Source organism: Hevea brasiliensis, chromosome 9, assembly GCF_030052815.1.
Source record: "Hevea brasiliensis isolate MT/VB/25A 57/8 chromosome 9, ASM3005281v1, whole genome shotgun sequence".
NCBI classification, from domain to species: domain Eukaryota; kingdom Viridiplantae; phylum Streptophyta; class Magnoliopsida; order Malpighiales; family Euphorbiaceae; genus Hevea; species Hevea brasiliensis.
The window spans coordinates 39,031,430-39,058,842 of NC_079501.1; the positions used below are offsets into that span (position 1 = coordinate 39,031,430).

Sequence of the window (27,413 nt, forward strand, 5' to 3'; positions counted from 1 at the left end):
CTGGTATACATCAACATAGCCTTCAGCCTTTTAAAACTAGCTTGGCACTTGTCGTTCCAGCCAAATTTCACATTCTTGTGCAACAACTTGGTCATTGGAGCAACTATAAGAGAAAACCCCTTCACAAATCTTTTGTAGTATCCAGCTAGCCCCAAGAAACTTCTAACCTCAGTTGTATTTCTAGGAGGCTTCCATTCCATCACTGCTTCTGTGTTTTTGGGATCCACTCTAATCCCCTCAATTGATACTATGTGTCCCAGAAAGGAGATTTCACTCATCCAGAAGTCACACTTGGACAACTTAGCATATAACTTATTTTCTCGTAGGGTTTGCAGAAATATCCTTAAATGTTCATCATGTTCTTCCCTAGTCTTGGAATACACTAGAATATCATCAATAAAGACCACTATAAGCCAATCTAAATATGGATGGAAGATACGGTTCACAAGGTCCATAAATGCTGCTGGTGCATTAGTCAAACCAAACGGCATCACTAAAAATTCATAGTGTCCATACCGGGTTCTGAATGCAGTATTTGACACGTCTGCATCCTTTACCCTCAACTGATGATACCCTGATCTAAGATCAATTTTTGAAAATGCATCGGTTCCCTTCAACTGATCAAACAAATCGTCAATTCTGGGCAATGGATATTTATTCTTCATAGTTACTTTGTTCAACTGCCGATAATTAATACACAATCTCAAAGTTTCATTCTTCTTCTTCACAAATAGCACCGGAGCTCCCCATGGTGACACACTGGGGTGTATGAACCCCTTATCAAGCAACTCTTGCAACTGAGTTTTCAACTCCCTCAATTCAGTGGGTGCCATCCTATAAGGAGCAATAGAAATGGGTGCTATACCCGGCATTACCTCAATAGCAAAGTCGACTTTCCTTTCTGGTGGCAAACTAGGCAACTCTTCAGGAAATACATCTGGGAAGTCTCTCACTATGGGTATATCACTCAGGTTGGGCTTAGCTTGCCTAGTATCAACCACGTGTGCTAGGTAAGCTTCACAACCTTTTCTCATCAATCTTCTTGCAACCGTAGCTGATATAACATTGGACAAGAAATTTGTCCTTTCACCCACAACAGTGATCTCATTACCCTCAGAAGTTTTCAAATAAATCCTCTTCAATTTGCAATCAACTACTGCCTGATGACATGACAACCAGTCCATACCCAATATCATGTCAAACTCATGGAAGGGCAACTCAATTAGGACTGCCGAGAATTCATACCCCTAAATCCTCAACGGGCAACCTTTATACACTTTATTCACTACCACACTGTGGCCTAGTGGATTTGTGACTAGAATGTCTTGATCACTCTCCTCTACTGGAACTCCCCTCTCTATGGGTAGTTTGATGCACATGTAGGAATGAGTGGATCCTGGATCCACCAATGCATGCACAGAAGTGTTGTAGAGGGAAAACATACCCCTGATGACATCCAGGGCATCTTGCTCCTCCTAAGCTCTAATGGCATAGGCTCTGGCTGGTATTATAGTGTCTGGCCTCTCAGCTGAGTCGGATGCAGGCCTCAGTGATGGACCAGCTGCCTCAGGTTTACCGGGCTTCCTACCCCTTTATGGTGCAGGAGCAGGTCTGTCAGCTTGTGTTGGAGCAACTGTAGTAGTCCTCTTCGGACAATTCTTGATCTGATGTTCTGTCGATCCACACCGTAAGCATGCACCGTTCACTTGCCAACAATCCCCCTTATGCCACTTCTGATAGTACTAATAGGCAGAAGATGCTGGGGCTAGTCCTCTAAACACTGTCCCTAGAGAGCTGCCCACTGATGGTGTGGACTGGCCTCTCTTAGGTGTGAACTGTGGTCTGGGCCCCTAAGACTGACCCTAACCCTGTGGTGGTCCTGAACTCTGAGTAGGAGGACCCTTACTCTTCTTACTGGGAGCAGAAAATGAACTAGACTGACTCGGACCCCTCTTATACAGTCTTTCCCTTCTATTTTCTTCATTTATTCGGACTCTTTTCACTTTTGATGCAGCATCAAATAGTTTAGCAAAATCTGTGATCTCCAATGCTGTGATCATGACTTTGATGTTGTCATTGAGTCCTTCTTCAAATCTTCTGCACCTCTCTACCTCTGTAGGGACTATCTCCCTCCCATATCTGCTCAGTCTGACAAACTCACGCTCATACTCTACCACTGACAATTGCCTTTGTCTCAGACTGATAAACTCTCTTCTTCGCTCTTCTAAATACACCTTGCTAACATATTTCTTCCTAAACTCTGTGAGGAAGAATTCCCAGGTGATCCGTTCTGGTTGTACCTCACTGGTTACTGTGTCCCACCACTGATATGCATCATCCTAAAGTAGGGACACAACACCCTCCAGGTTCTGCTTGGGGGTGCAATTAAGCTATTTCAGCACTCTGATGGTTCTATCCAACCAGTTTTCTGTGGTCATGGGATCATCCTCCCTCTTCCCAAAGAAATCTACAGCCCCATGCTTTCGCAGTTTCTCCAAATGGGACTTTAGTGGTGCTGGTGGAGGTTGTGGTTGTGGTTGTGGTGGTGGAATTGCCCCCATAATTTGCCAGTAAAATTCAGTCATTTGCTAAAATAGCGCAAATTGAGGTTGGGCAAGTGCCTCAGCTGCTGGTGGAGCAGATTCTCCCCTGCCCCCAGATTCAGCCTTAGGTGGAGCACGACTCTCCAACTCTTCATCAACTGCTCTTTGCGAAGTAGGATCCATATCCTATTCAAAATAAGAAAACAAATAGATCTGCATCAGTGTCACCTCAACCCTTACAAATGTAATGCAATGGTATGTACTCTATCTAGGCCCAGAAACGCCTAAACCGATGCTCTGATACCACTAAATGTGACACCCCTTACATCTCTGGTGTGGCGAGCAAGTTATGCCACTCAGTGTGCCGGAGCACCAATTTATGTTTCTATTACAATTTATCCCTTTATAATTCATTGATTTTCAATTTTGACAAATCTGAATTTATCTGGAAATTTTATAGAAAATCTGATAGAGTGCCGACTGTAAATTGAAAAAATAGTTCTTCTGAACCTGTTTAAAACACTTCTAAAATAATTTCCAAATCCAAACTCCATTATACACATTCAAGTCAATCTTAAAGTCTCAACATTTCATTTTTCAACATACATAATGCAGAAAACCTCAATAATATGAAATTTCATATATTTACATTAATATATAATTACAGGAGTTCATAGTTACAATCCAAACTAATACAAAATGCAAAATACAAAAGGGCCACCTATAGTCCTAATGTCCTACCATATGCAGTGCAGATGTGAGGTGACTCTGGGCCCCGAATGCAGCTCTGAAGGCTCACCCCGTCTGATGTCTGCTAGGCTTCCCAGCTAGGTCTCCAGTACCTGCGCGTGGCGAAAGCGACGCGCTAAGCAATTCTGCTTAGTGGTGACAATATAAAATAATATAAAATAACATAAAATGAAACAAATATGCAAAATGTATGTTTACATTTTTTGGGTAGACTTAATTTCTAGTATTATTTGCAGTATTATTCACTTAAAATTTGGTAAGGTTTATTATCATTGCCTGAGTAACCCATACTAGTTGACTGGACTGGATAAACGGGTAAACTAGCACTGGGTACTAAGTACCTCGGACCATCACACCATCGGTCACATTGTGTCTCCCGGTGTGCAACAGAGCAGCTAATAAGCTGTAATAATGATCAAGGTTAAAACCCAAGTATATCAACTCAAATAACATAGCCAAAGGCTATTATGTCACAGAATGGCATGGGAGCCATGAAACACAGAATGGCATGAAGCCATATGCAGTATTGCTAATAGAACCCTATTGGCATGCCAAGCTATCCAAACCAATCTTTTTAGGTATACTAGGGCATTTTACACTTTTGAGTTTTACAATTTTTGAATTTGAAATTTTGGTGTTACTATTCACTTCATTAGTCAACCAAAATGTTCACTTTTGCATAGACAATAGGTACATTGGTTTTAATACTCCCAACATACCACATTTTTCTTTCAAAATTTGTTGGTATTGGTTGCCAATACCATTTCTAAGCTTAATGTTAATTCAGCAAATTTTTCAGTTTTTATGCTTTTTTTTTCCTGTTCCGTTAGTCATTTTTGTAGTGGGAATTTGGCAAAATGATCAACATGAAAGTTGTTCCTTATTTTGTCTAGTTGAATTTCCTTTTTTGAATCACTCCATTTGGAGTTTTGTAGCTCAAGTTATGGTCCAAAAACCATAATTGGCCAGATTGAAATTTTTCTGGATTGACCATATCTACAGTGTAGTGAATAGTGACTGCAACTCACTTGTTGGATAAGTTCTGGTCATAATTTGGGTTAGATTCCTTCATGAAAGTTGTTGGCCTATATCTCAGCTTGTTTCTGGTAAACTTTCAGGTCAATTGGACCTTTCGACATTGAGTTATGGCCAAATGAACAATCACTATTCATTTGGTCATTCTGCAGAAACAAACTGCAGGTCACCGGGATTAGGGTAAGCTTTTGGTCCACTTGGTTTGGTTTTATGGGCATGGTTTCTTCACCAAAGTTGTGCCATTATGTGTCTAGTTTCATGTCCAATTGGCCTTGCACCAATTGAGCCTCTACAATTCAAGTTATGGCTGCCCAAATTTGCTGGACTAAAGTGCAATTCTGTAGGTCACTCCATTCTGCAGGTCACTTTCATGGCAGCCACACCAAACCCAATCCCATCACTCAACACACTTCATTTTTAATTTAAACAGAACTAAATGGCCACTAATTGACCATTAAAATCTATTTTCATCATCACATGGTCAAAATCCCATTTTTCGACCCCAAACCCTAACTCACACATTACCCTTCATGCATTTTCATTGCATTTCTTCAATCCACTTAGTAAATACATATTATGGGCAGCCATGATAGTTTTTTAATTTCATTAAACTCAACACAATCAAACCCTAACCATGGCTACCAAAAATCTAGGGTTTACATACAAATGGTATTCAATAATTTTTTTTCTTTGTAATTTACACTCATTCAAAGTCCTTATCATGAATTTAAAGAAAAATTCATGGTTAGGTCACTAACCTCAAAGGTGTGAGATTTCCCCACTTGCTAAAACTCTTGTTTTCCTCTTCTTTTTGCTCCCAAAAGGATCACCAAGGTGTAGGAGCAAGTTTTTGTATTGAGAAATTTAAGTTTTAATGGATTAAAACCCAAGAAATCAAGGTTGGGTAAAGCTTGGCTATGGAGGGCTATGGTGGGAGAGGTGACACCAAGAAGAAGAAGTAGAGTGTTCTGATTTTTCTTCTTCACTTTCTGCCCATTTAGTCTCTATTATAGACCTTGGTGACATGTGTCAACACTTGATTGGGTTGGAGACTTTTAATGACATCCTTATGATGTCATAATTTCAATTTCTTTCATTTTTCCATCCTTCTTTTGTCCAATTAATTTCAATTAAATTTTTAATAACATTTAATCATATTTTATGTTACATAAATTATTTATTTAACTGGACAAGTTCGCCCAAAAATCATCTCTGAAGACAAAATGACCAAAATGCCCTCCGTTTGGCTTAACGGGCCAAAATTGTCTTTACCGATTGAAAATTTTTTCTAAGTATTTCCTTGGCATTCTAATGCCATAAGAACCTCAATGACCCTTCTCTAGAGTCCCAAGAATTATTTTATAATTTTTCCTAATTTTTTTTCGTATTAATTATTTGAGTTAATTTTTGGTTGCTCACTTTAGTTTAAATATTTTTCCGAACGCTCTAGCTGTCCAGACTGACACTGATCACCGGAACAGTAGACTGTATGGACTAGCTAAAATGAGGATATTACAATATGAGTATATGGGCATGTGTTGGCTCTTACTAATTATATATGGAGATAAGTGTTGATCAAGATGGGATCCGTTACCCTAAGTAAAAAGGAATAAAATCCTATGTTCATTTAATTGTTCTTGATGATTCAAGTTCCTAGCCAGGACAGATAGACTTAGTCAGAAAAGAGTTTCTAATAAGAAAGTCTGATTAATCAAGAATTAGAATTAAAAGAGAACATAATATTCACGGCATATGGAGTTTGACATTAATCATGACTCCAGCTAGAATTGGGATTTTATAACGAAGAGATTTTAGTGCGTGGTAACATATGATTAAAAGGCTCATTTAAAGTATTCCTTATTACTGATTGAATGGCCATGGCATGCTATACTAGGTGTTAACCATGGTCTATGAGATACCTAAAATAATTTAGAGAAATCATTTACGGTAAGAAATAGTTCTAATGATATTAAGAGTTAATATCATTTCTCATCATCAATTAGTAATGAGCCTAGTAAGTCACACATTTACACAAGCAATTCAATTAGTATATTATGATTTAATTAATTAATTAGAGAGATTAATTGATTAATTAAATAGATTTGGTTTACAATAAGATTGCAAAGTTCCTAGCATGACTTGAAACAAAATCGAGGTTGTTGAATGTATAATATAAATTATATTTACATTTAAAGAGTTTAAATATAAATAGAATGGAGAAATTAATTAATTTATATTTGATATAAATTAATTTAAGGAAGAAATTAAAATTTTGGGTTGAGAACTCAAAATTACAAATAAGGGCAAAATGGTCTTTTCACATGGAGACACATAACACTATGAGATGGTGACAAGTGGCACCTATGTGAGTATGCCATTTGTCTTCTCATGATGGAAGACCACCTTTTTATGATTTGATTAAAGCTTGGCACTTGGTTGTTAGTAGTGTCACAACCTACTCCCCTGTAAGATGTAACATGATCCCGGAGTACACCTAATGAATTACCGTACTTCGCCTACCAATAACCCATTAGATATACTACAAGGGATTTTAAAATAATTTTCGTGAAATTTAAATCATCGATTAAAATCTAGTGTTATAAAATTTTTTTCAAAATTTCGACAAGGTGCCGGCTGTATTTTGAGAAAACAGTTCTTCAATCTTGCAAAAGAAAATGCTCCCAATATGTTTTCTCAAATACAACTCCAATAACTTCATTTCAATTCTCAATAAACAATTAACTCATTTTCAAACTAATCTCATCATAAAGAAATATTTCATTGATTATAAGACTCAAAATTTATATTACAAAACTATTTAAGTAAATGAAATCTCAATTTTACATTTATAATAATTTACATTTAATTACATACCAAAATGTTTTACGAGAGTTTTTATATAACTGCTCAAATAATTTACATATATATTATTATATGCATACATCAAAACCTGTGTACATGGGTAAACCTGGAGCTGATCTGAATGTCTCTTCAAAGAAGTTTACTCAATTGCTCTATGCTCTTGTGACACCCCTTACCCGACTACAGTGTAGCCGAGCAAGTTATGCCACTCAGTGTGCCGAGCACTCTATTTTATCTTAATTAATTTATATCATGCTTTTGAATATAATTTGTGAAATATAATTTATTTAAGCCATTTATCGAAATTATAATTTATTTGAGGTTCCGAGAATTTTATAGAAAATCCGCAGTGATCTGGCTAAAAATAAAGAAAACAGTTCTTCGGAACCTGTGAAAAACACTTCCTATGATCATATTCAATCATCTCATCACTCTCAAACTTCAATATCAAAATCTCAACATTTTTCACCATTCATTTCTCAATCATTCATCTCATGTGATAATCATGTACAAGTCACAGTTATGTATTCACTTTTCCTTTCACAAACACAATTTTCTTAACAATTCCTTTATTTGTCATTCATTCATTTCACATCATCATTAGACTCAAATCATAAATAAATTCTCACATGTGATTTATAATCACAAATTACAAGTACTTACATTAATACAAAATTATATTACATTTGTTCAAATACATATCATAAAATAAGAGTTTAATTACAAAATTTACAAAAACCTCAAAATACAAACCTACCAATGCACTGTGGATGGTGAGGTGACACGGACACTATGCAGAACTGTGAACTGCCTTACCGAATCTGTGGTCTACTGAGCCCTCTGTCCAAATCTTCAGTACCTACGCGTTGCAAAAGCGACGCGCTAAGCATAAAGCTTAGTGGTGCCAATAATACAAGAAAATATAATATGCAAATAAAAAATAATAATTTCCTTGCTATTGTGTTCATAAGAGATGAATAATTACTAACTTATTGTTTAGTCGAGGGCTAATCATGTTTTATGATATTAACTTCTTCATGCATTTCGTTAATTATTTTCTTCATGATCTTGAGCTTCTTTTGTATTTTTGTAATCATTCCTGATACTTAATTTTCGTATTTTCTTTAATAATCAGTTCAATCACAGTTATACTTTTCCATGCCCAAGTAACCTATCTTTGGACGATCGGGTGGATAACGGGTCGTTGGCACTGGACACCGCGGTGCCTCGGGCCGTCATACCATGGGACGCAGAACGTCAACCATGTATGCAGTCAGTATGGCTAAAAAGCCATGATATCACATAATCGGGCATAAAAGCCATGAATACGAGCATAAAAGCCATGAATACGGGCATAAAGCCATGAACACAGGCATAAAGCCTTTCACAGTACTGCTAAAACAATACCCTATTGGCATGCCAAACTATCCAAACCAATCACATTAGGCCTACTAGGGCATTTTGCATTTTTAAGTTTCACATTTTTGAATTTCAAGTTTTGGTGTCACTATTCACTTCATTAGTCAAACAAAAAGTTGACTTTTGCATAGAAAGTAGGTACATTGGCTTTGGCACTTCAAACATACCACATTTTTCATTTAAAACTTGTTGGAAGTGATCACCATTACCATTTCTAGGCTTAAACCTAGGGAAACAAAATTTTCAGTTTTTGAAGCTTAAGTTTACTATTCCATTAAGCACTGTTACAGTGGGAATTTGTGGAAATGGTAAACATGAAAGTTGTTTCTTATTTTGTCTAGTTGAATTTCTTTTTTTGAATCACTCCATTTGGAGTTTTGTAGCTCAAGTTATGGCCAAAATAAGTTTACTGTTCACGTGCACTGTTCATGCTGAGATTTTGGGTCTGGCAAATTTTTGGTCCATCTTTGGTCAGTAATTTGATCAAATTAAGTTCCTAACTTGGTCTAACTTTCTTCTTATTAAATGTTCTACCATACCTTAGGTTTCCATCGGTTCAAGAATCGCCTAAATCCGAGTTTTCTAGAGAGAGTTATAGCCATCCAAACATTACTGCTCAAGTGAAAATCTGCAGAGTTGCAGGTTTGATAACTTAACTTTGCCCAATAATTTGAATGGGTTAATGGCATAATTTGGGGTAATGTTCTTCATTAAAGTTGTTTTTCTATATCATATCTTGTTGCTGTAAAACTTTCAGGTCAATTTGACCATTCTACAGTGAGTTATGGCCAAATGAACAGTTACTGTTCATTTGGTCATTCTGCAGTGGTTGTTTGCAGGGTATCCGGATTGGGGCCAATTTTTGGTCCTCTTGCTTTGGTCTTTTGGGCATGGTTTCTTCAGCAAAAATGTGCCATTATAAGCCTAGTTTCATGTCCAATTTGCCAAACACCAATTGGACCAACACAGCCAAGGATATGGCAGTCCAAGTGGACTGAAATCTCAGCCATCATGCTGCTGTCTTTAGGCAGCCTACCATTCCACTTTGCCATGCCATTTTTCAGTCCAATTTATGGTCAACATACCTCAAATGGTCACTAATTGACCATTAGAATGTTCTTTAACCAATTCATAAGCCAAGTCAAATTTCATTCCTAAACCCTAGCTAAATTTCAAAGTTTTCACAATTTCCCTAATTTACTCTTTCATTCTCTATATATATATATATGTATACACTTTAAACATAATCTCCAATTCACTCTATGTCCATTAATACAATCAAACTCATTCCTTCCTAGGGCTGCCGAAAATTCATGTACACATACACATGGGTTTGGTTCATTTATTTCACAATTTCTTACCTATTACAAATCTCTAACATGGAATTAATGAGTTTTAAATACGTATGTGCACTAACCTTTAAGTGGCAGAATTTCTCCAAGCTTAACTTCACTTTCCTTGTACTCTCTTGGCTGCCAAACACTTCCTCTAGGTCCAAGGATTTATTTTAGTGTTGGGGTCTTGAGGAAATATGGTGAGGAAGCATGAGAAATGAAGCTTTTGTTTGAAAATCAATGGAGGGAGAAGAGGGAGAGATTCACGTCTTGAGGAAGAAGAAGAATAAGAGCAGCTGGTTTTTAATTCCTTTGGCCTTCATTTTGTCTCTTTTATTAGTTAGTCACTTGGTTGTTTGAATGCAATTGGTTATGGTTCTTAATGACATCATCAAGATGTCATAAATGAGCCTTTCTTTGATTTTTCTTTTCTTTTCATCACTACTCAATTTCAATTTAATTTTTAGTAATATTTATTCATATTTTAGATCATAATAATTATTTACTCAACTGGACAAGTAGGCCAAAAATCACCTCTGAAGGCGAAATGACCAAAATGCCCTCCGTTTGGCTTAACGGGTCAAAATTGTCTGTACCGATTGAAAAATTTTTCTAAATATTTTCTTGGCATTCTAATGCCATAGGAACCTCAATGACCCTTCTCTGGAGTCCCAAAAATTATTTTATGAATTTATCCCCTGGTCTAGGGCTCCTCGTTGCGAGAACCGCAACTTCCCTCTGGTTACCCATCGCTTGGGCACCGGCTCGTTTAACTTGGTTGTATTTTATTTCTAAAATTTTTCCTAAATTTTTCTTATTAATATTTGAGTTAATTATGGTTCCTCACTTTAGTTTAAATATTTTTCCGGACGTTCTAGCTGTCCGGACCGACACCGGTCACCGGAACAATAGAATGTACGGAGTTGCTACCGGGAGGGTGTTTTAATTCTTCCCCTCTAATTTAAATTTCGTCCTCGAAATTTACCCAGTGTAAATAGCCGAGGAGCTACTACCTCTTTATTTCTTCACCTTTCTGTGTTATCGTACTTCACTTTCTCTTTAGTCTCAATCCTATCCTCAAACAATTATGTACTCATCCTTTTTTATCTTAAATACAGTCTCCTTCTCATCTCCATTCGCTATCTCATTGTCTCTTCACTTTCTTATTCCATACCTTAACCCAAAATAAACGGGAAATATAGATCTGCAATAGTGTCACCTCGACTCTTATGAATGCAATGGATGATATGCAATCTATCTAGGTCCAGAAACGCCTAAACCAGGCTCTGATACCACTAAATGTGACACCCCTTACCCGACTACAGTGGAGCCGAGCAAGTTATGCCACTCAGTGTGCCGAGCACTCTATTTTATCTTAATTAATTTATATCATGCTTTTGAATATAATTTGTGAAATATAATTTATTTAATCCATTTATCAAAATTATAATTTATTTGACGTTCTGAGAATTTTATAGATAATCCGGCAGAGCACCGGCTAAAAATAAAGAAAACAGTTCTTCGGAACCTGTGAAAAACACTTCCTATGATCATATTCAATCATCTCATCACTCTCAAACTTCTATATCAAAATCTCAACATTTTTCACCATTCATTTCTCAATCATTCATCTCATGTGATAATCATGTACAAGTCACAGTTATGTATTCACTTTTCCTTTCACAAACACAATTTTCTTAACAATTCCTCTATTTGTCATTCATTCATTTCACATCATCATTAGACTCAAATCATAAATAAATTCTCACATGTGATTTATAATCACAAATTACAAGTACTTACATTAATACAAAATTATATTACATTTGTTCAAATACATATGATAAAATAAGAGTTTAATTACAAAATTTACAAAAACCTCAAAATACAAAATGGGACCTAGTGTCCTACCAATGCACTGTGGATGGTGAGGTGACACGGACACTATGCAGAACTGTGAACTGCCTTACCGAATCTGTGGTCTACTGGGCCCTCTGTCCAAATCTTCAGTACCTACGCGTTGCAAAAGCGACGCGCTAAGCATAAAGCTTAGTGGTGCCAATAATACAAGAAAATATAATATGCAAATAAAAATAATAATTTCCTTGCTATTGTGTTCATAACAGATGAATAATTACTAACTTATTATTTAGTCGAGGGCTAATCATGTTTTATGATATTAACTTCTTCATGCATTTCGTTAATTATTTTCTTCATGATCTTGAGCTTCTTTGTATTTTTGTAATCATTCCTGATACTTAATTTTCGTATTTTCTTTAATAATCAGTTCAATCACAGTTATACTTTTCCATGCCCAAGTAACCTATCTTTGGACGATCGACTGGATAACGGGTCATTGGCACCGACACCGCGTGCTCGGGCGTCATACCATGGGACGCAGAACGCCAACCATGTATGCGATCAGATGGCTAAAAAGCCATGATATCACATAATCGGGCATAAAAGCCATGAATACGGGCATAAAAGCCATGAATACGGGCATAAAGCCATGAACACAGGCATAAAGCCTTTCGCAGTACTGCTAAAACAATACCCTATTGGCATGCCAAACTATCCAAACCAATCACATTAGGCCTACTAGGGCATTTTGCATTTTTAAGTTTCACATTTTTGAATTTCAAGTTTTGGTGTCACTATTCACTTCATTAGTCAAAAAAAAAGTTGACTTTTGCATAGAAAGTAGGTACATTGGCTTTGGCACTTCAAACATACCACATTTTTCATTTAAAACTTGTTGGAAGTGATCACCATTACCATTTCTAGGCTTAAACCTAGGGAAGCAAAATTGTCAGTTTTTGAAGCTTAACTTTACTATTCCATTAAGCACTGTTACAGTGGGAATTTGAGGAAATGGTAAACATGAAAGTTGTTCCTTATTTTGTCTAGTTGAATTTCTTTTTTCGAATCACTCCATTTGGAGTTTTGTAGCTCAAGTTATGGCCAAAATAAGTTTACTGTTCACGCAATCGCTCATGCTTTGAGATTTTGGTCCGCGATTTTTGGTCCATCTTTGGTCAGTAATTTGATCAAGTTAAGTTCATAATTTGCTCTAACTTTCTTCTTATGAAATGTTCTACCATACCTTAGGTTTCCATCGGTTCAAGAATCGCCTAAATCCGAGTTTTCTAGAGAGAGTTATAACCATCCAAACATTACTGCTCAAGTGAAAATCTGCAGAGTTGCAGGTTTGATAACTTAACTTTGCCCAATAATTTGAATGGGTTAATGGCATAATTTGGGTAATGTTCTTCATTAAAGTTTTTTGTCTATATCATATCTTGTTGCTGTAAAACTTTTAGGTCAATTTGACCATTCTACAGTGAGTTATGGCCAAATGAACAGTTACTGTTCATTTGGTCATTCTGCAGTGGCTGTTTGAAGGGTATCAGGATTGGGGCCAATTTTTGGTCCTCTTGCTTTGGTCTTTTGGGCATGGTTTGTTCAGAAAAAATGTGCCATTATAAGCCTAGTTTCATGTCCAATTCGCCAAACACCAATTGGACCAACACAGCCAAGGATATGGCAGTCAAGTGGATCAAATCTCACCATCATGTCTTTGTCTTTAGGCAGCCTACCATTCCACTTTGCCATGCCATTTTTCAGTCCAATTTATGGTCAACATACCTCAAATGGTCACTAATTGACCATTAGAATGTTCTTTAACCAATTCATAAGCCAAGTCAAATTTTCATTCCTAAACCTTAGCTAAATTTCAAAGTTTTCACAATTTCCCTAATTTACTCTTTCATTCTCTATATATATATATATATGCATACACTTTAAACATAATCTCCAATTCACTCTAAGTCCATTAATACAATCAAACTTATTCCTTCCTAGGGCTGCCGAAAATTCATGTACACATACACATGGGTTTGGTTCATTTATTTCACAATTTCTTACCTATTACAAATCTCTAACATGGAATTAATGAGTTTTAAATACGTATGTGCACTAACCTTTAAGTGGCAGAATTTCTCCAAGCTTAACTTCACTTTCCTTGTACTCTCTTGGCTGCCAAACACTTCCTCTAGGTCCAAGGATTTATTTTAGTGTTGGGGTCTTGAGGAAATATGGTGAGGAAGCATGAGAAATGAAGCTTTTGTTTGAAAATCAATGGAGGGAGAAGAGGGAGAGATTCACGTCTTGAGGAAGAAGAAGAAGAAGAGCAGCTGGTTTTTAATTCCTTTGGCCTTCATTTTGTCTCTTTTATTAGTTAGTCACTTGGTTGTTTGAATGCAATTGGTTATAGTTCTTAATGACATCATCAAGATGTCATAAATGAGCCTTTCTTTGATTTTTCTTTTCTTTTCATCACTACTCAATTTCAATTTAATTTTTAGTAATATTTATTCATATTTTAGATCATAATAATTATTTACTCAACTGGACAAGTCGGCCAAAAATCACCTCTGAAGGCGAAATGACCAAAATGCCCTCCGTTTGGCTTAACGGGTCAAAATTGTCTGTACCGATTGAAAAATTTTTCTAAATATTTTCTTGGCATTCTAATGCCATAGGAACCTCAATGACCCTTCTCTGGAGTCCCAAAAATTATTTTATGAATTTATCCCCGGGTCTAGGGCTCCTCGTTGCGAGAACCGTAACTTCCCTCTGGTTACCCATCGCTTGGGCACCGGCTCGTTTAACTTGGTTGTATTTTATTTCTAAAATTTTTCCTAAATTTTTCTTATTAATATTTGAGTTAATTATGGTTCCTCACTTTAGTTTAAATATTTTTCCGGATGTTCTAGCTGTCCGGACCGACACCGGTCACCGGAACAGTAGAATGTACGGAGTTGCTACCGGGAGGGTGTTATAGCTCTTTTCACCTATGACAACATACAAAGCTATCGCTAAGTGGTGAACTCAGTGGTGCACAACTATAATTTAGAATATAATACAATATACTTTAACAAAATTATAGCAAATAATTTGGAAATCTGGATACTCATCAAATTCCAAAACTCAAAATATTCATTGACAATAATATAAATTATTTGTATAAAATGACTTTGATCACAAGATTCAATTTATCAAATCATAACTAACCATTTAACGTAATTCCAACAAAATCAATTATACATAAATCATAATTGAAATCACAATTCTTTATTATTCAAAAACATTCTGTATCTCAAAAACTGTATCTAAAAAACCATTATGTATCTCAGAAGCCATTCTTTATCTCAAAAACAATTCTTTATCTCACTAATTATGCAAGACTAATCCGAAAGGGCCATCTTCAGGGTGATTCTAACTCCCTATGGTCGGGGAGGTCGAATCGGATTCTAACTCCCTATGGTCGGGGAGGTCGAATCATCGTGCACAGTACACATCACAATAATAAATCTTCCACAAGGGCCATAATATAAAACTTAGATCTAACCTCTAATAAGAGGAGAATCTAAGCCTGTGCACATACCATGGTAATCAAAACACAACTAACTCCATTGTCTTCTCAACAAAAGAGAGAGAGGGGTAATAACCTAGTCAAGCATCTATAATGAGATATAAAACAATATCATAATCCTTTAGTGAGCATAAATCACAATACAATTCGATTCAAAGTCAATTCCAATATCCAATAATTTTTATGCTCATCACAATTCAAATCATAAATTTGCATTTTTCCATACAAATTGCCCATCACAATTTAAAATATGTTCTATCACAATTTTCCAAAACATAATTTATTCAATTCACAACAATGCTTAATACTTGTGGAAATACCATTTCACAAAGCCAAATTCATACATACTATAACAATTTCAATAATAATTGAATTAAATCCAATGCTTGTTAAACATAATACATAAGAAAAATATGTCATTTAATCATACGAAATATTCATAACAAAATCAGTTAAAAACTAGTTGTGCACAAACCTCTGATAACTGTCTCTTAGCTCTGACTCAGTGTTTCCTTCCCCTTCCCTGAGTCTTTGCTAACTGAAACACACAATTTGAAGTGTTTCAGTACTCATTTAAACTGTCTCTAATGATCATGCTTAATAATTAACTTATTGAATTCTATTATTTCCTTAGTCAACCGAAGATGTTAACCCTCGATGCATTCTAAGTGAATTAGGTTTTAATATTACCAATATGTCACATTTGTAGCCTTTTAGTATTGGTACAAGTTACCAAATTCATTTACATGTATATTGCATTTTATTGCAATTTGTTGGATTCCAGTATACTAATTTGACTTAGCCGGACGACCTAGTTCTCTCGATTTTCGGGTTTCGATCAAAACTACAAACTTCAAGATCTATGTCTTATTGCACACGGGGCAAAATTTCAGGTCATTCTGAGTTATGTAGACTAAATTATGGTCATTTTACTATTGCTGGTCAGAATATACGAAAATTGGTCACTTTAGGTCATTTTAGGTCACTTTTGGTTCAGCCAGTTTTTGGATCCGAATTTGTGCAAGCTATTTGACTTGTTATGGTTATTTTTGGGCTTTGGTGTCTTCATAGGACTTGTAGATATATGTCTAAACTATTCATGGTAAAAATTTCAGGTCAATTGGACCTATTTTGAGTGCGTTATGACCAAAACACTAACTGCTGCCCAAATGATCAATTTTCAGGCCTTAAATGCACTAATCCGAATTTGGTCATTTTTCAAGTTATCTTCCAAGCAGAATTTTGGTAAGCTTCCTTCATGAAAGTTGGTGCTTTTTGTGCCTAGTTTCACCTCCAATTGGTGTCATACCAATTGGAGCCACACACTTAAGGTTCTAGGCCAAAATACACACTGCCCTATTGCAACACTCTTCATCACATACCAAATACACTTTTAACACTTACCAAGTTACACATTCACGCCATTTCTATTTTGTACCATAACCTAAACACATTTTATAACACTTTTTTTGCCATCTTGGTAGCTTATAACAGTTGTGACTTATCCGCAAGTATACGGGTCGTCTCAAGTAATAAAGTGATGAATCAAGTATCGTTCCCACGAGGATTTGCTGTTTGATTACTAAACTATGAATGAAGCGATTATTTGGGCTAATGATTAATGAATAAATGGTAAATGTAAATGAGCAAGGTAAATTGATTAATCTAATTGAAATGGGTAAAGAGCAAACAAATAAATTCTAATTCTAGCTCGCAATTAAACTAAAATTAACAATGGGTAATTTAAACGAAAGTCTAATTATGGTAAAAGTGATTCCAGAGTTGGGGGTTTATGCATAAATTAATTGGGATTTGTCTTGGGCATTCCAATTTTTAGGGAAAAATAGAGTTTGAAGGAAATTGATTCTAAATCTCTTTGATATCTTTTTCAAGCAAATCAAAGCGTATTCTAAAAATAACCAAACCTACTTTCGTATGTATTTGATTACTTTAAAACCCATGAAGTTTTGTAACCAATAATTAATTCCTCTTAAAGTCCTAGTTTATTTTTAAATCTAGGTGATTTTAAGTTCCAATCCTTGATTAACTATCAATGACCTTCACCTTTCGGTCCTTCAATCAAAGATTAACACAATACCCAATGGGTACCAACATTAGGCAAGTAAATCAAGCACACAAGGAAGGAATCAAAACTCATATTCATATAAAATAAGGAAATACCCAATCCAAATCCACAAATTAATCTAAAACATATTTCCCAACTCTGAAATCTAAGGAAATTACTCACTCATTATGGTATTTACAAGAAATATAGATGGAAGAATAAAGAAAAACATGATAAAAGGACTGAAATAGGAAAACCCAGGTGGAAGAACCAAGGTCTCTGGTTTCTGGAGCTCCAAACTCATGCAACAGCTCCTCTTCCTCCAGAGAATGGCGTCTTCTCTACCTCTTTCTATATAATTTTCTTTCCTTTTTGTTTTTCCTCCCTTCCTCTTGTGGCAAAAATAAGGAAATGATGAATTTATATGGTCCCTAAAAGTAAATAAAAGACAAGGAGTGGATAGAAAATGAGGTGTAAAATTATCCAAGTCAAGAAGACTATTCACGTTACGCATTCTCGCTTAGGGTTGGCTTAACCCTAAGCAGCTTCTTAGCAAATTTAGCCTCTGGTCGCACTGTCTGCTTAAGGTTAAGCAGACCTTCAGCAAATCTCAGCAGACTTATAGTAAAATGGACTTTTCTGCTCATGCTTGACTTGTGTTGCACCTTAAGCATTGCCGCTTTACCCTGAGCATGACCTTAAGCAAGGTCTCAAGCAAATTTCGGCTGGTTTGCTCTTTCAAGGCTTGATTTCTTCAACTTTCCTCCATACTTAAAGAATCCCAAACTTCTTCAAATCACTTCCTAATGCACTCATTGATCCTCGATTTGCCACAAAATCCTATCAAAAACAACAAAATTACAAAAATCAAATATAAAGTATCTAAAATTAACAAATAAACTAAAATAAAGCTAAAAACATAAAATATACTAAAATATAAGGGCAAAATGGATGCAAAACTACCCTAAAATGCCTATATGAAATGAGTGTAACAAATTCCCCCAAACTTAAACCTTTGCTTGTCCTCAAGCAAATTAAAACAATTAAAACAATTTGGGGTACCTTACCTTAAATTTATGAAAATTACTTATCCAAACTCTCAAGCTTACCTTTGGCCACCAACAAACCATATACCCACTTTCAAGATGCAAAGAATTCAATCCTTACCAAAGTTATCACCGCTTAGCCTTGGGTCAATTATCCATATCATTAAACCCAAACCAATCAATCACAAAGAATAATCATGCCTAAATAGACTATAGGGTAATCCATAAGCTAAAGTGTCTCAAATAATGATGGAAGTAAATGAATGGATTAATGATATCACAATCCCATAGGCAATTCTCCTATTCCAATCTCCACTAATGTAGCAAAACACCATCAAAAGATCAAAAGGACTTTCAACAGTTGTAATGGGGCTAAGGGGGTGATAATGTGGCTAACAAGAAAGGGATAAGGGTAACAAAATATGAGAATAATCAAATTATTAAAAGATCAAGACACACAAATTTTTTTTTTTTTTTTTTTGAATCAATTTGGAGAAGGAACTTTACAACTATTCACCAATGCTAGCATATAATTTTGAAGCTTTTAGAGGGACTACATAAATAACATTGACTTTGAATTACAATTGTCCCTTTCAATTCACCCCCAAACTCATTTCTTTGTGTACTTGGGTGGTGAATTACTTTATATACCATAATTGGATTTGCTAGCCTTTTTACTTTAGCCACTTCTCCCAACTAATTATTATTTATTTTTTTTTTTTATATATTTTTTTAAGTGTATCTATCACTCAAAGAATTATTCTCATGGAGGGTAGGTAAGTGTTTGGGTTATGGCTAGGCATTAATGTGGGTTCTAAAGGAATAAGAGGGATAAATGTAGGCTCAAATTGGTTCCAAAGGGAAATTTTTAAGTGAGGTTGGCTAAGGCTAAAATATAGGTTTAAAATTCAAAGAATGCCTAGATCATTTCTTTTTCAAGTGTATGCTATGATTTCGCCTTGAAAGGTTTAGGAAGATTGTTCTAGGATTGGTGAGACATCAATTAGCTACTTCTCACCTTAGAGTTTTCTCTAGGCACTCAAAGTCAATGCAATTGATTGGGTGGCCCTTGGCTAAGAAGATATGAACTAAAGCAAGAATCTAATAACTTTGCACCTATCTAGAACTTTCAATCCATCAAACCCTTCTAAAAGTAAGCTTAATTGCTCTTCAAAGCAACTCTCAATCCTCTAAGGACAAGGTAAAAATTTATTTTTATGATATGCATGATCCTAAAATGAATGCATAAATCAAATTAAAACTAAGTGTAATCTGTATGAAAACTATATGCAAATGTATGTGTATGAGTATAGGCATGTGTGTGGTATATGTATAAGTGTATGGATTATCTATATATGAATGAATGAAATGCAATAAATGAATGAATGAAAATTTTAAAAATTTTGCAAAAATTTTGCCCTCACCCCCAAACTCAAATGAAACATTGTCCTCAATGTTTAAAATGAATACAAAGATGGGCAAAATTGTGTAAACTAATCAATTAATGTAATATATACAATTGGGGATTAAATCAGTATAAGCTCAAGAATTCAAAATTAGCTCAAAATGATATTAACAATGAAGCTTTAGAGAGAAAAATGTGAAAAGGTATCCCAAATGTATGAATTTACACTGCTTAAGATGTTGCTTAACCTGTTGCGTAGGGTAAAGCGAAAGCATAAGCATTGGCAACATACCATAAGCATAAATTGTAAAAGGTAAGCTGTTACCTCCAACTGATGTGGAACAGTTGCGGCTCAAAGAAAATTGTGCAACTCATCAATGTCAACAAAATTAGGATTGAAGAAAAGATAAAGTGCAAAAATAATGGTCAAGAAAATGAAAAAGTGTAAAGAAATAAAATGGAACAGTTAAATCAAAAATTAAACTAAGAAACATTCACAGAGTGTTTATGTCCATATCAGAAGATAAAATAAAATAAAGTAAACTAAAGGAAAGAAGTGCAGAGATAATAATAAAAACTAAGTACCAAAGTATTACAACCATTACCAAAGTTTGAAAGCTAAAATAAACAGATTACAAAATAAACTTAAAAACAAAAATTAAAACTGCTCCTGATCAAGTTCTGCTATCAAGCCTTTGTTCTTTGCATCGTGGTCCGCCTGTTCTGTAGTTGGTTCATTGTGATCCGAAGCTTCAGAAGCAGTTTCCAAGTTTTCTGTTAAGTCTTTCATTTCTTGAAACATGGCTTGGCCCCAATGATATAAATTGTTGTAGGATTGGGCCAGTTTGTTGTAAAGCTCCAGCATTTGAAGTTGATGTTGCTTCTGTTTCTTTTTAAGAGATAAAAATCTCTTTTTAAGTTTCTTTTCTAGCTTCTTCTTTTGGTTAACCTGCTCCTGACCCATGGCTTCAATTTTGATTTCTAAGTTTTTCAAGGAAGCAAGAATTTCTGTGGTATCAAGAGAGGGAGCAGATGATTGGACAGTGAAATTTGTTATCCTGGATTCCAAGGATTTTAAGATGGATAACATGTCTGCTGAGAAGTGTGGGGTAGAGGTTGGTTGTGGTTCAGCAGTTGCAAAAGTGGTGGGGTTTTCATGAGTGGGTATCGTGGTGTCATGTGAGCATATGTATGGCCTATTTTCTCACAAACATCCATATGCAGCAACATGGTGCTGTCTATGTATGATTCCCCAGAAACTGGCAGCAATTTATATAGACTAGCATCAAAGCTAAATGATTTTGCTATGGCAGTTATATACCCCCCAAAAACAATACTACCTTTAGTATGCTTGGTGACAATTTGGTGCCAATGAGTAGCTATGAAATGGGCTGTACTTACTTGTTTTCTCTCCTTCATGCACCACAATAGAAACAAATCCTCAGACCCACAATATCATTCGTGTCCCCTTCCTAAAACAAAGGTAAGTAATGAACCTATGGAGGTATTTCAATACATGGTCAACTATCCTAGAGGCTTTTGCAGTCCTCTCTGCCTATAATAACCTCCAAATGGTGCAATATCTTTCCGAATTGAACAGGTCATAAACAGCTTGTCGCCACTCAATGTTTTTATACCTCGAATCTCGAAAACCAAAAATGGCATTCAAAGCACCTATGTCTAACTCCCTATCAATTCCAAAGACATGAAAAATATATCATATCTTTATGTTCGAATCGTTGGTTTGAAACTCAACTTTAGGGAACTCAAAAATTCGAGGGTTAGATCCTTGTACACTGGTTCCCTAATTTTAGCAAAATCAATCCAACTAATAACATCCAAATAGGCAAATACAGAGTCATAAATGCCTAATTCTTTCAAAATCTGCTCATCCATATACTTGTTTGCCAAAATAGTTTTAGAAAGCAATTTCTCATAGGCCTTTTTCATATCCATATTCCTAAAAGCCTGTGGTAATGGAGAAATTACCTCCTCTATAGTATCTGCAGATGACGCAGTCTTTGGAGAATGTAAGGGAGACTGGTTCTCGGTGTTTGGACCAGGTCTTTGGGTTTGCGAGGAGGACTCGGTCCTTTTGCTAATCGGTTCAGAGGATCGAGGTGGAGAGTTTAAGTCGAAAGGGACAGAGGGTACTCGTTTCCTTTTTCCGACAGGGGTTTCTTTGAGTCTACCTGCGGCTTTTTTTGTTTTCCCTTTTGTTTTTGTTTGGGTAGGAACAGGGTCAGGCGTTGGTTCTGGGGAATGGGTGTCGGTAATTGGTGTTTCATTTGGCGGCTCGGATTGCGGCGAGAGGGGAGTCGGCGGAATGAGAGGTGGTATTTGGCTTGGGGGCGGGGGCGGTGACTGAGGTGGTGGTGATTGGGGTAATGGCGGCGTTTGTGGTGGTGGGGACTGAGGTAGTGGCGGACTAGGGCTGGGGTTAGGGTTTATGGGTAATGAGGATGGAGTACCCATTTTAGATTTGACAGAATGTCGAAGTCCACTGAGTTTGGGTTTGTGAGAGGACCACATTTTGGTTCTTACCATTTTAATGAAAAGGAGGAAACCTTTCGGCTTCCTGCAAAAATTGCCGGAAAAAATGGCGTGAGGAAGGAAGTCGACGAGGTTTATCGGGAGTGTTGGCGAGGTTTTTGGAAAATTGGCGGAAATGCTGGGCCTTTTAAAATGTGGGGTAGACATGTGGTATTTTGGGCCATGCTTAGGGTTAGGCATAAGGTTCAGCAGAAGTTGCTTAAGACTTTGCTTGACAAGCAATGTCATCAGCAAGTTTCGGCAGGTTTTGGGCAAAATTGTGGTTTTGCTTACCAAAATCAGTCCAAAAGTTATGGAATGCTATTGTAACCCTCAGCAATTACCAAATACACACAAACACCATAAAATTTAGGGATTTTAGTTCATCTCTCTCATAAACTTACTAAGCATAGCACATGTTCATTTAGCTTTTGCAATCATTGTTTATTTTAGGCACCAATTGTGACTATCCTTTTTGCACATTTAAATGAAATGGTCTCCTTTCTAAACTTACACCAAAAGCATATTTTCAGCAGCATTTCAGACAAGTTCCAATCAACCAAGAATTGCAGAAAAAAATGTAGAAATTGACCTTTTAGCGAAGCATGAACAGAGCATGAGCAAGAGCAAAATCTGCAGATTGCAGAAATTAGCAGCAATTCCAACAAAAGCATGCAAATTCCTATCAGACTACAAAATTATATATACACTAAAAGGTGAAACTTAACAAACATTATTTTTGCACTTCAATAAAGCTCTCATCAGTCCTAAATATCAAAATTGATCCTCATTCAAGTTGCATTTCACAGAATTTACACAAAACACAAAATCAAACATATGCTATCAAGTAGACTGTAATATCAGCAATTTAGCACAAGTTTAAAGGTGTTCTTGTTCACGAATCGCATAAAGTGCGAATGTTGCTTATACTTGCTTCCCTTTAATTCTTTGTTTTTGCAACAAGTGTAAACTTGCCCAATCTTCATGAATTACCTACAAAAGATAAACAAATGTCACTTTTGAGATTAATGAGGGTGAAAACTGAAAGTGAAATGAAATGGAAAATTAATGAACTATAAAAGGATACGCTTGGGTTGCCTCCCAAGAAGCGCTTGTTTAAGGTCTTAAGCTTGACCTTCCACTCCAATTCTCCTAAGTATCCCTGACTGGAGAACCAAGCCATGAAACCTCTACAAACTTTTGCGTGGGTTCTCCAACAATATAATGTTTTAATCTCTGCCCATTAACTTTGAAAGTCCCTGAGGTCTCATTGCTTATCTTAACAGCTCCATAGGGGTATACTTTTATAACAGTGTAGGGCCCTGACCATCTTGACTTCAATTTTCCTGGAAATAACCTTAACCTAGAATTGTATAGGAGAACAACATCACCTTCTTGAAATTCTTTCCTCCTAATATGCTTATCATGCCATTTCTTAGTTCTTTCCTTGTAAAGCTTGGCATTTTCATAAGCATCCAATCTAAGCTCCTCAAGTTCATTTAGTTGCAGCATTCTTTTTTCTCCTGCAGTTTTTAAGTCAAAGTTCAGTGTCCTTATGGCCCAATATGCTCTATGCTCCAACTCCAAAGGTAAATGACAAGCCTTCCCATAAACCAATCTAAATGGGGTAGTTCCGATAGGGGTTTTAAAGGCTGTTCTATAGGCCCAAAGAGCATCATCTAACTTTAGTGACCAATCTTTCCTCGAACAATTCACTGTTTTCTCAAGAATTCTTTTCAGCTCTCTATTGGAAATCTCCACTTGACCACTAGTTTGTGGATGGTAGGGTGTTGCAACCTTATGCTTCACACCATATTTTTGCAATAATCTTTCAAATTGATGGTTGCAAAAATGAGAACCTCCATCACTTATAATGGCACGTGGAGTTCCAAATCTTGTAAAAATGAACTTTTTAAGGAATTTAATCACAACTCTTACATCATTAGTTGGAGATGGTATAGCTTCAACCCATTTGCTCACATAATCTACTCCAACTAAAATGTATTTGTGTCCCAAGGATGATGGAAAAGGTCCCATGAAATCAATGCCCCACACATCAAATAGTTCCACTTCCAATATATTTTGGAGGGGCATTTCATCTCTCTTTGAGATATTACCCATCCTTTGACACCTATCACATGCATTTACAAACTTCCTCACATCCTTAAACATGTGTGGCCAAAAGAACCCTGCTTGAAGAACATTTTCTCAGATCTTTGTCACACTCATATGACCCCCATAAAGTGAAGAATGGCAATCTTTGATAACATTCCCTATCTCCTCATCAGCTAAACATCTTCTAATCAGCCCATCTCCACATCTCTTGAACAAAAATGGTTCCTCCCAATCATAATTCTTCACATCAAAGAGAAATTTCTTCTTTTGCTGCCATGTTAAATCAGGTGGAAGGATTCCACACACTAGATAGTTCACAAAATCTGCATACCAAGGGGTTTTTGTATTCATGATTACTAACAATTGCTCATCAGGAAAATAATCATCTATTGGGGGCTCTTTTCCCAGATTGTCTCCTTGTTCTTGCCTCAATCTAGATAGATGATCCGCTACCACATTTTCTACTCCTTTCTTATCTTTAATTTCCAAGTCAAACTCTTGAAGGAGTAACACCCACCTTATCAATCTAGGTTTAGCCTCTTTTTTCTGAAGGAGATACTTGATAGCTGCATGATCCGTGTACACTATTACCTTAGACCCCACAAGATAGGACCTGAATTTGTCTACTGCAAATACTACTGCCAAAAACTCTTTCTCTGTAGTAGAGTAATTTATTTGAGCATCATCCAAGGTCCTACTTGCATAGTATATTGCATACACCTTCTTATCTTTCCTTTGTCCCAAAACAGCCCCAATGGCATAATCACTAGCATCGCACATTAACTCAAAAGGTAATGACCAATCGGGTGGCTGCATAATAGGAGCAGATATCAAAGCTTCCTTTATCCTGCAAAAAGCATTCACACAATTAGTATCAAAATTAAATTCCACATCTTTACTCAATAAATTGGTAAGAGGTTTAGAAATCTTAGAGAAATCCTTGATGAATCTCCTATAAAATCCAGCATGCCCCAAGAAACTCCTCACTCCCTTCACAGATGTTGGGGGTGGCATTTTCTCAATAACATCTACCTTTGATTTATCCACCTCAATACCCCTGTTTGATACAAGATGGCCCAAAACAATTCCTTCTTGTACCATAAAATGGCACTTTTCCCAATTCAAAACTAAATTGAACTCTTCACATCTCTGCAAAACCTTAGACAAGTTAGATAAGCATTCATCAAAAGATTTACCATACACAGAAAAATCATCCATGAACACTTCCATAATACCCTCAATCATGTCAGAAAATATGGACATCATACATCGTTGAAATGTAGCAGGGGCATTACATAGTCCAAATGGCATCCTTCGATATGCAAAGGTACCATAAGGACATGTGAAGGTAGTTTTATCCTGATCATCTGGGTGAATAGGGATCTGAAAGAACCCTGAATAGCCATCCAAGTAGCAAAAATAAGAATGATGAGCTAGTCTCTCAAGCATTTGATCTATAAATGGTAATGGAAAATGGTCCTTTCTAGTTGCCTTATTCAATTTCCTATAATCTATACACATTCTCCATCCAGTTACAGTTCTTGTAGGTATTAGTTCATCATTTTCATTTTTAACTACTGTGATGCCCCCTTTCTTAGGTACAACATGAACTGGACTTACCCAATTACTGTCAGAAACAGGGTAAATGATACCTGCATCAAGCAATTTCAAGATCTCCTTTTTCACAACCTCTTTCATGTTTGGATTCAATCTCCTTTGTGATTCTCGAGAGGCTTTATGGTCATTTTCCAACAAAATTCTATGCATGCATACAGAAGGATGTATTCCTTTAATATCATCAATGGTATAACCAATTATCCTTCTATGCTTCCTAAGAACTCTCAATAATTTTTCAACCTCACAATCAGTCAATTTCGCACTAACAATCACAGGATATGTAGAATATTGCCCTAGAAAAGCATACCTGAGATTTGTTGGAAGAGGTTTCAACTCTACCTTAGGTGCTTCACCTTTTTCAAACTTTGATGATGAAGTCGTTTCTCGCTTCAAGTCCCCAATCTTTTCAATATCAGCCATAGGCAATGGTGGATTTCCTTCCAAAATTGTAGCATATTCTGCAGCTTCTTCAATCTCATCCTTTTTTTTGATGTTATGAACCAAACAAGCTTCTAAGGGATCTTTAGGATGTTGCTTTTTAAGCACTTCTCTAACTTCTTCATCTATCACATCAACTCTCAAGCATGAGTTTGAATCATCTTTCTTTTCATTGCTTGAAACAAATTAAATTCAACTTTCTCTTCCCAACTTCTAATGTAAGCCTCCCATTTTTTACATCAATCACAGCTCCAGCAGTAGCAAGGAAAGGTCTACCAAGAATAATAGGAATGTGTACATCCTCCTCCATCTCCAATACCACAAAGTCCACTGGTATGAAAAATTTCCCAACTTTCAGAGGAACATTCTCAACTACTCCAATTGGAAATTTAATAGACCTATCTGCTAATCAGTAGTGATATGGTAGTAGGCTTCATTTCTCCAATCTTCACTTTCTCATAGATAGACAATGGCATCAAACTAACACTGGCTCCAAGGTCGCATAAAGCCTTATCTATACTGATATCCCCAATGTGACATGGTATGGAGAAACTCCCAGGATCTTTCAGTTTGGGTGGAAGCTTATTTTGCAAAATGGCACTGCTTTCTTCCGTGAGAGCTACAGTCTCAAATTCCTCCAATTTCTTCTTGTTAGATAAAATCTCCTTCAAAAATTTGGCATATGAAGGCATTTGTGCTAAGGCATCAGTGAAAGGAATAGTCACATGCAAAGACTTCAATACCTCCAAAAACTTCCCAAATTGTTTATCCAATTTTGCTTTCTGAAACCTTTGTGGGAATGGTAAAGGTGGCATGTA

At 36.2% G+C, this 27,413-nt stretch overlaps 1 protein-coding gene across 1 annotated transcript; it reads right to left on the reverse strand.

Annotated features, from left to right (window-relative positions):
• Window positions 1-21,097: 21,097 nt before the first annotated feature.
• LOC131182881 (classical arabinogalactan protein 9-like) lies at window positions 21,098-22,368 on the reverse strand. The gene is made up of 3 exons (XM_058152234.1): window positions 21,794-22,368; window positions 21,531-21,581; window positions 21,098-21,152 (listed from the first exon to the last, which is right to left on the reverse strand). The coding sequence occupies exons 1-3, from the start codon at window positions 22,366-22,368 to the stop codon at window positions 21,098-21,100; spliced, it is 681 nt and encodes a 226-aa protein (XP_058008217.1).
• Window positions 22,369-27,413: the final 5,045 nt, after the last annotated feature.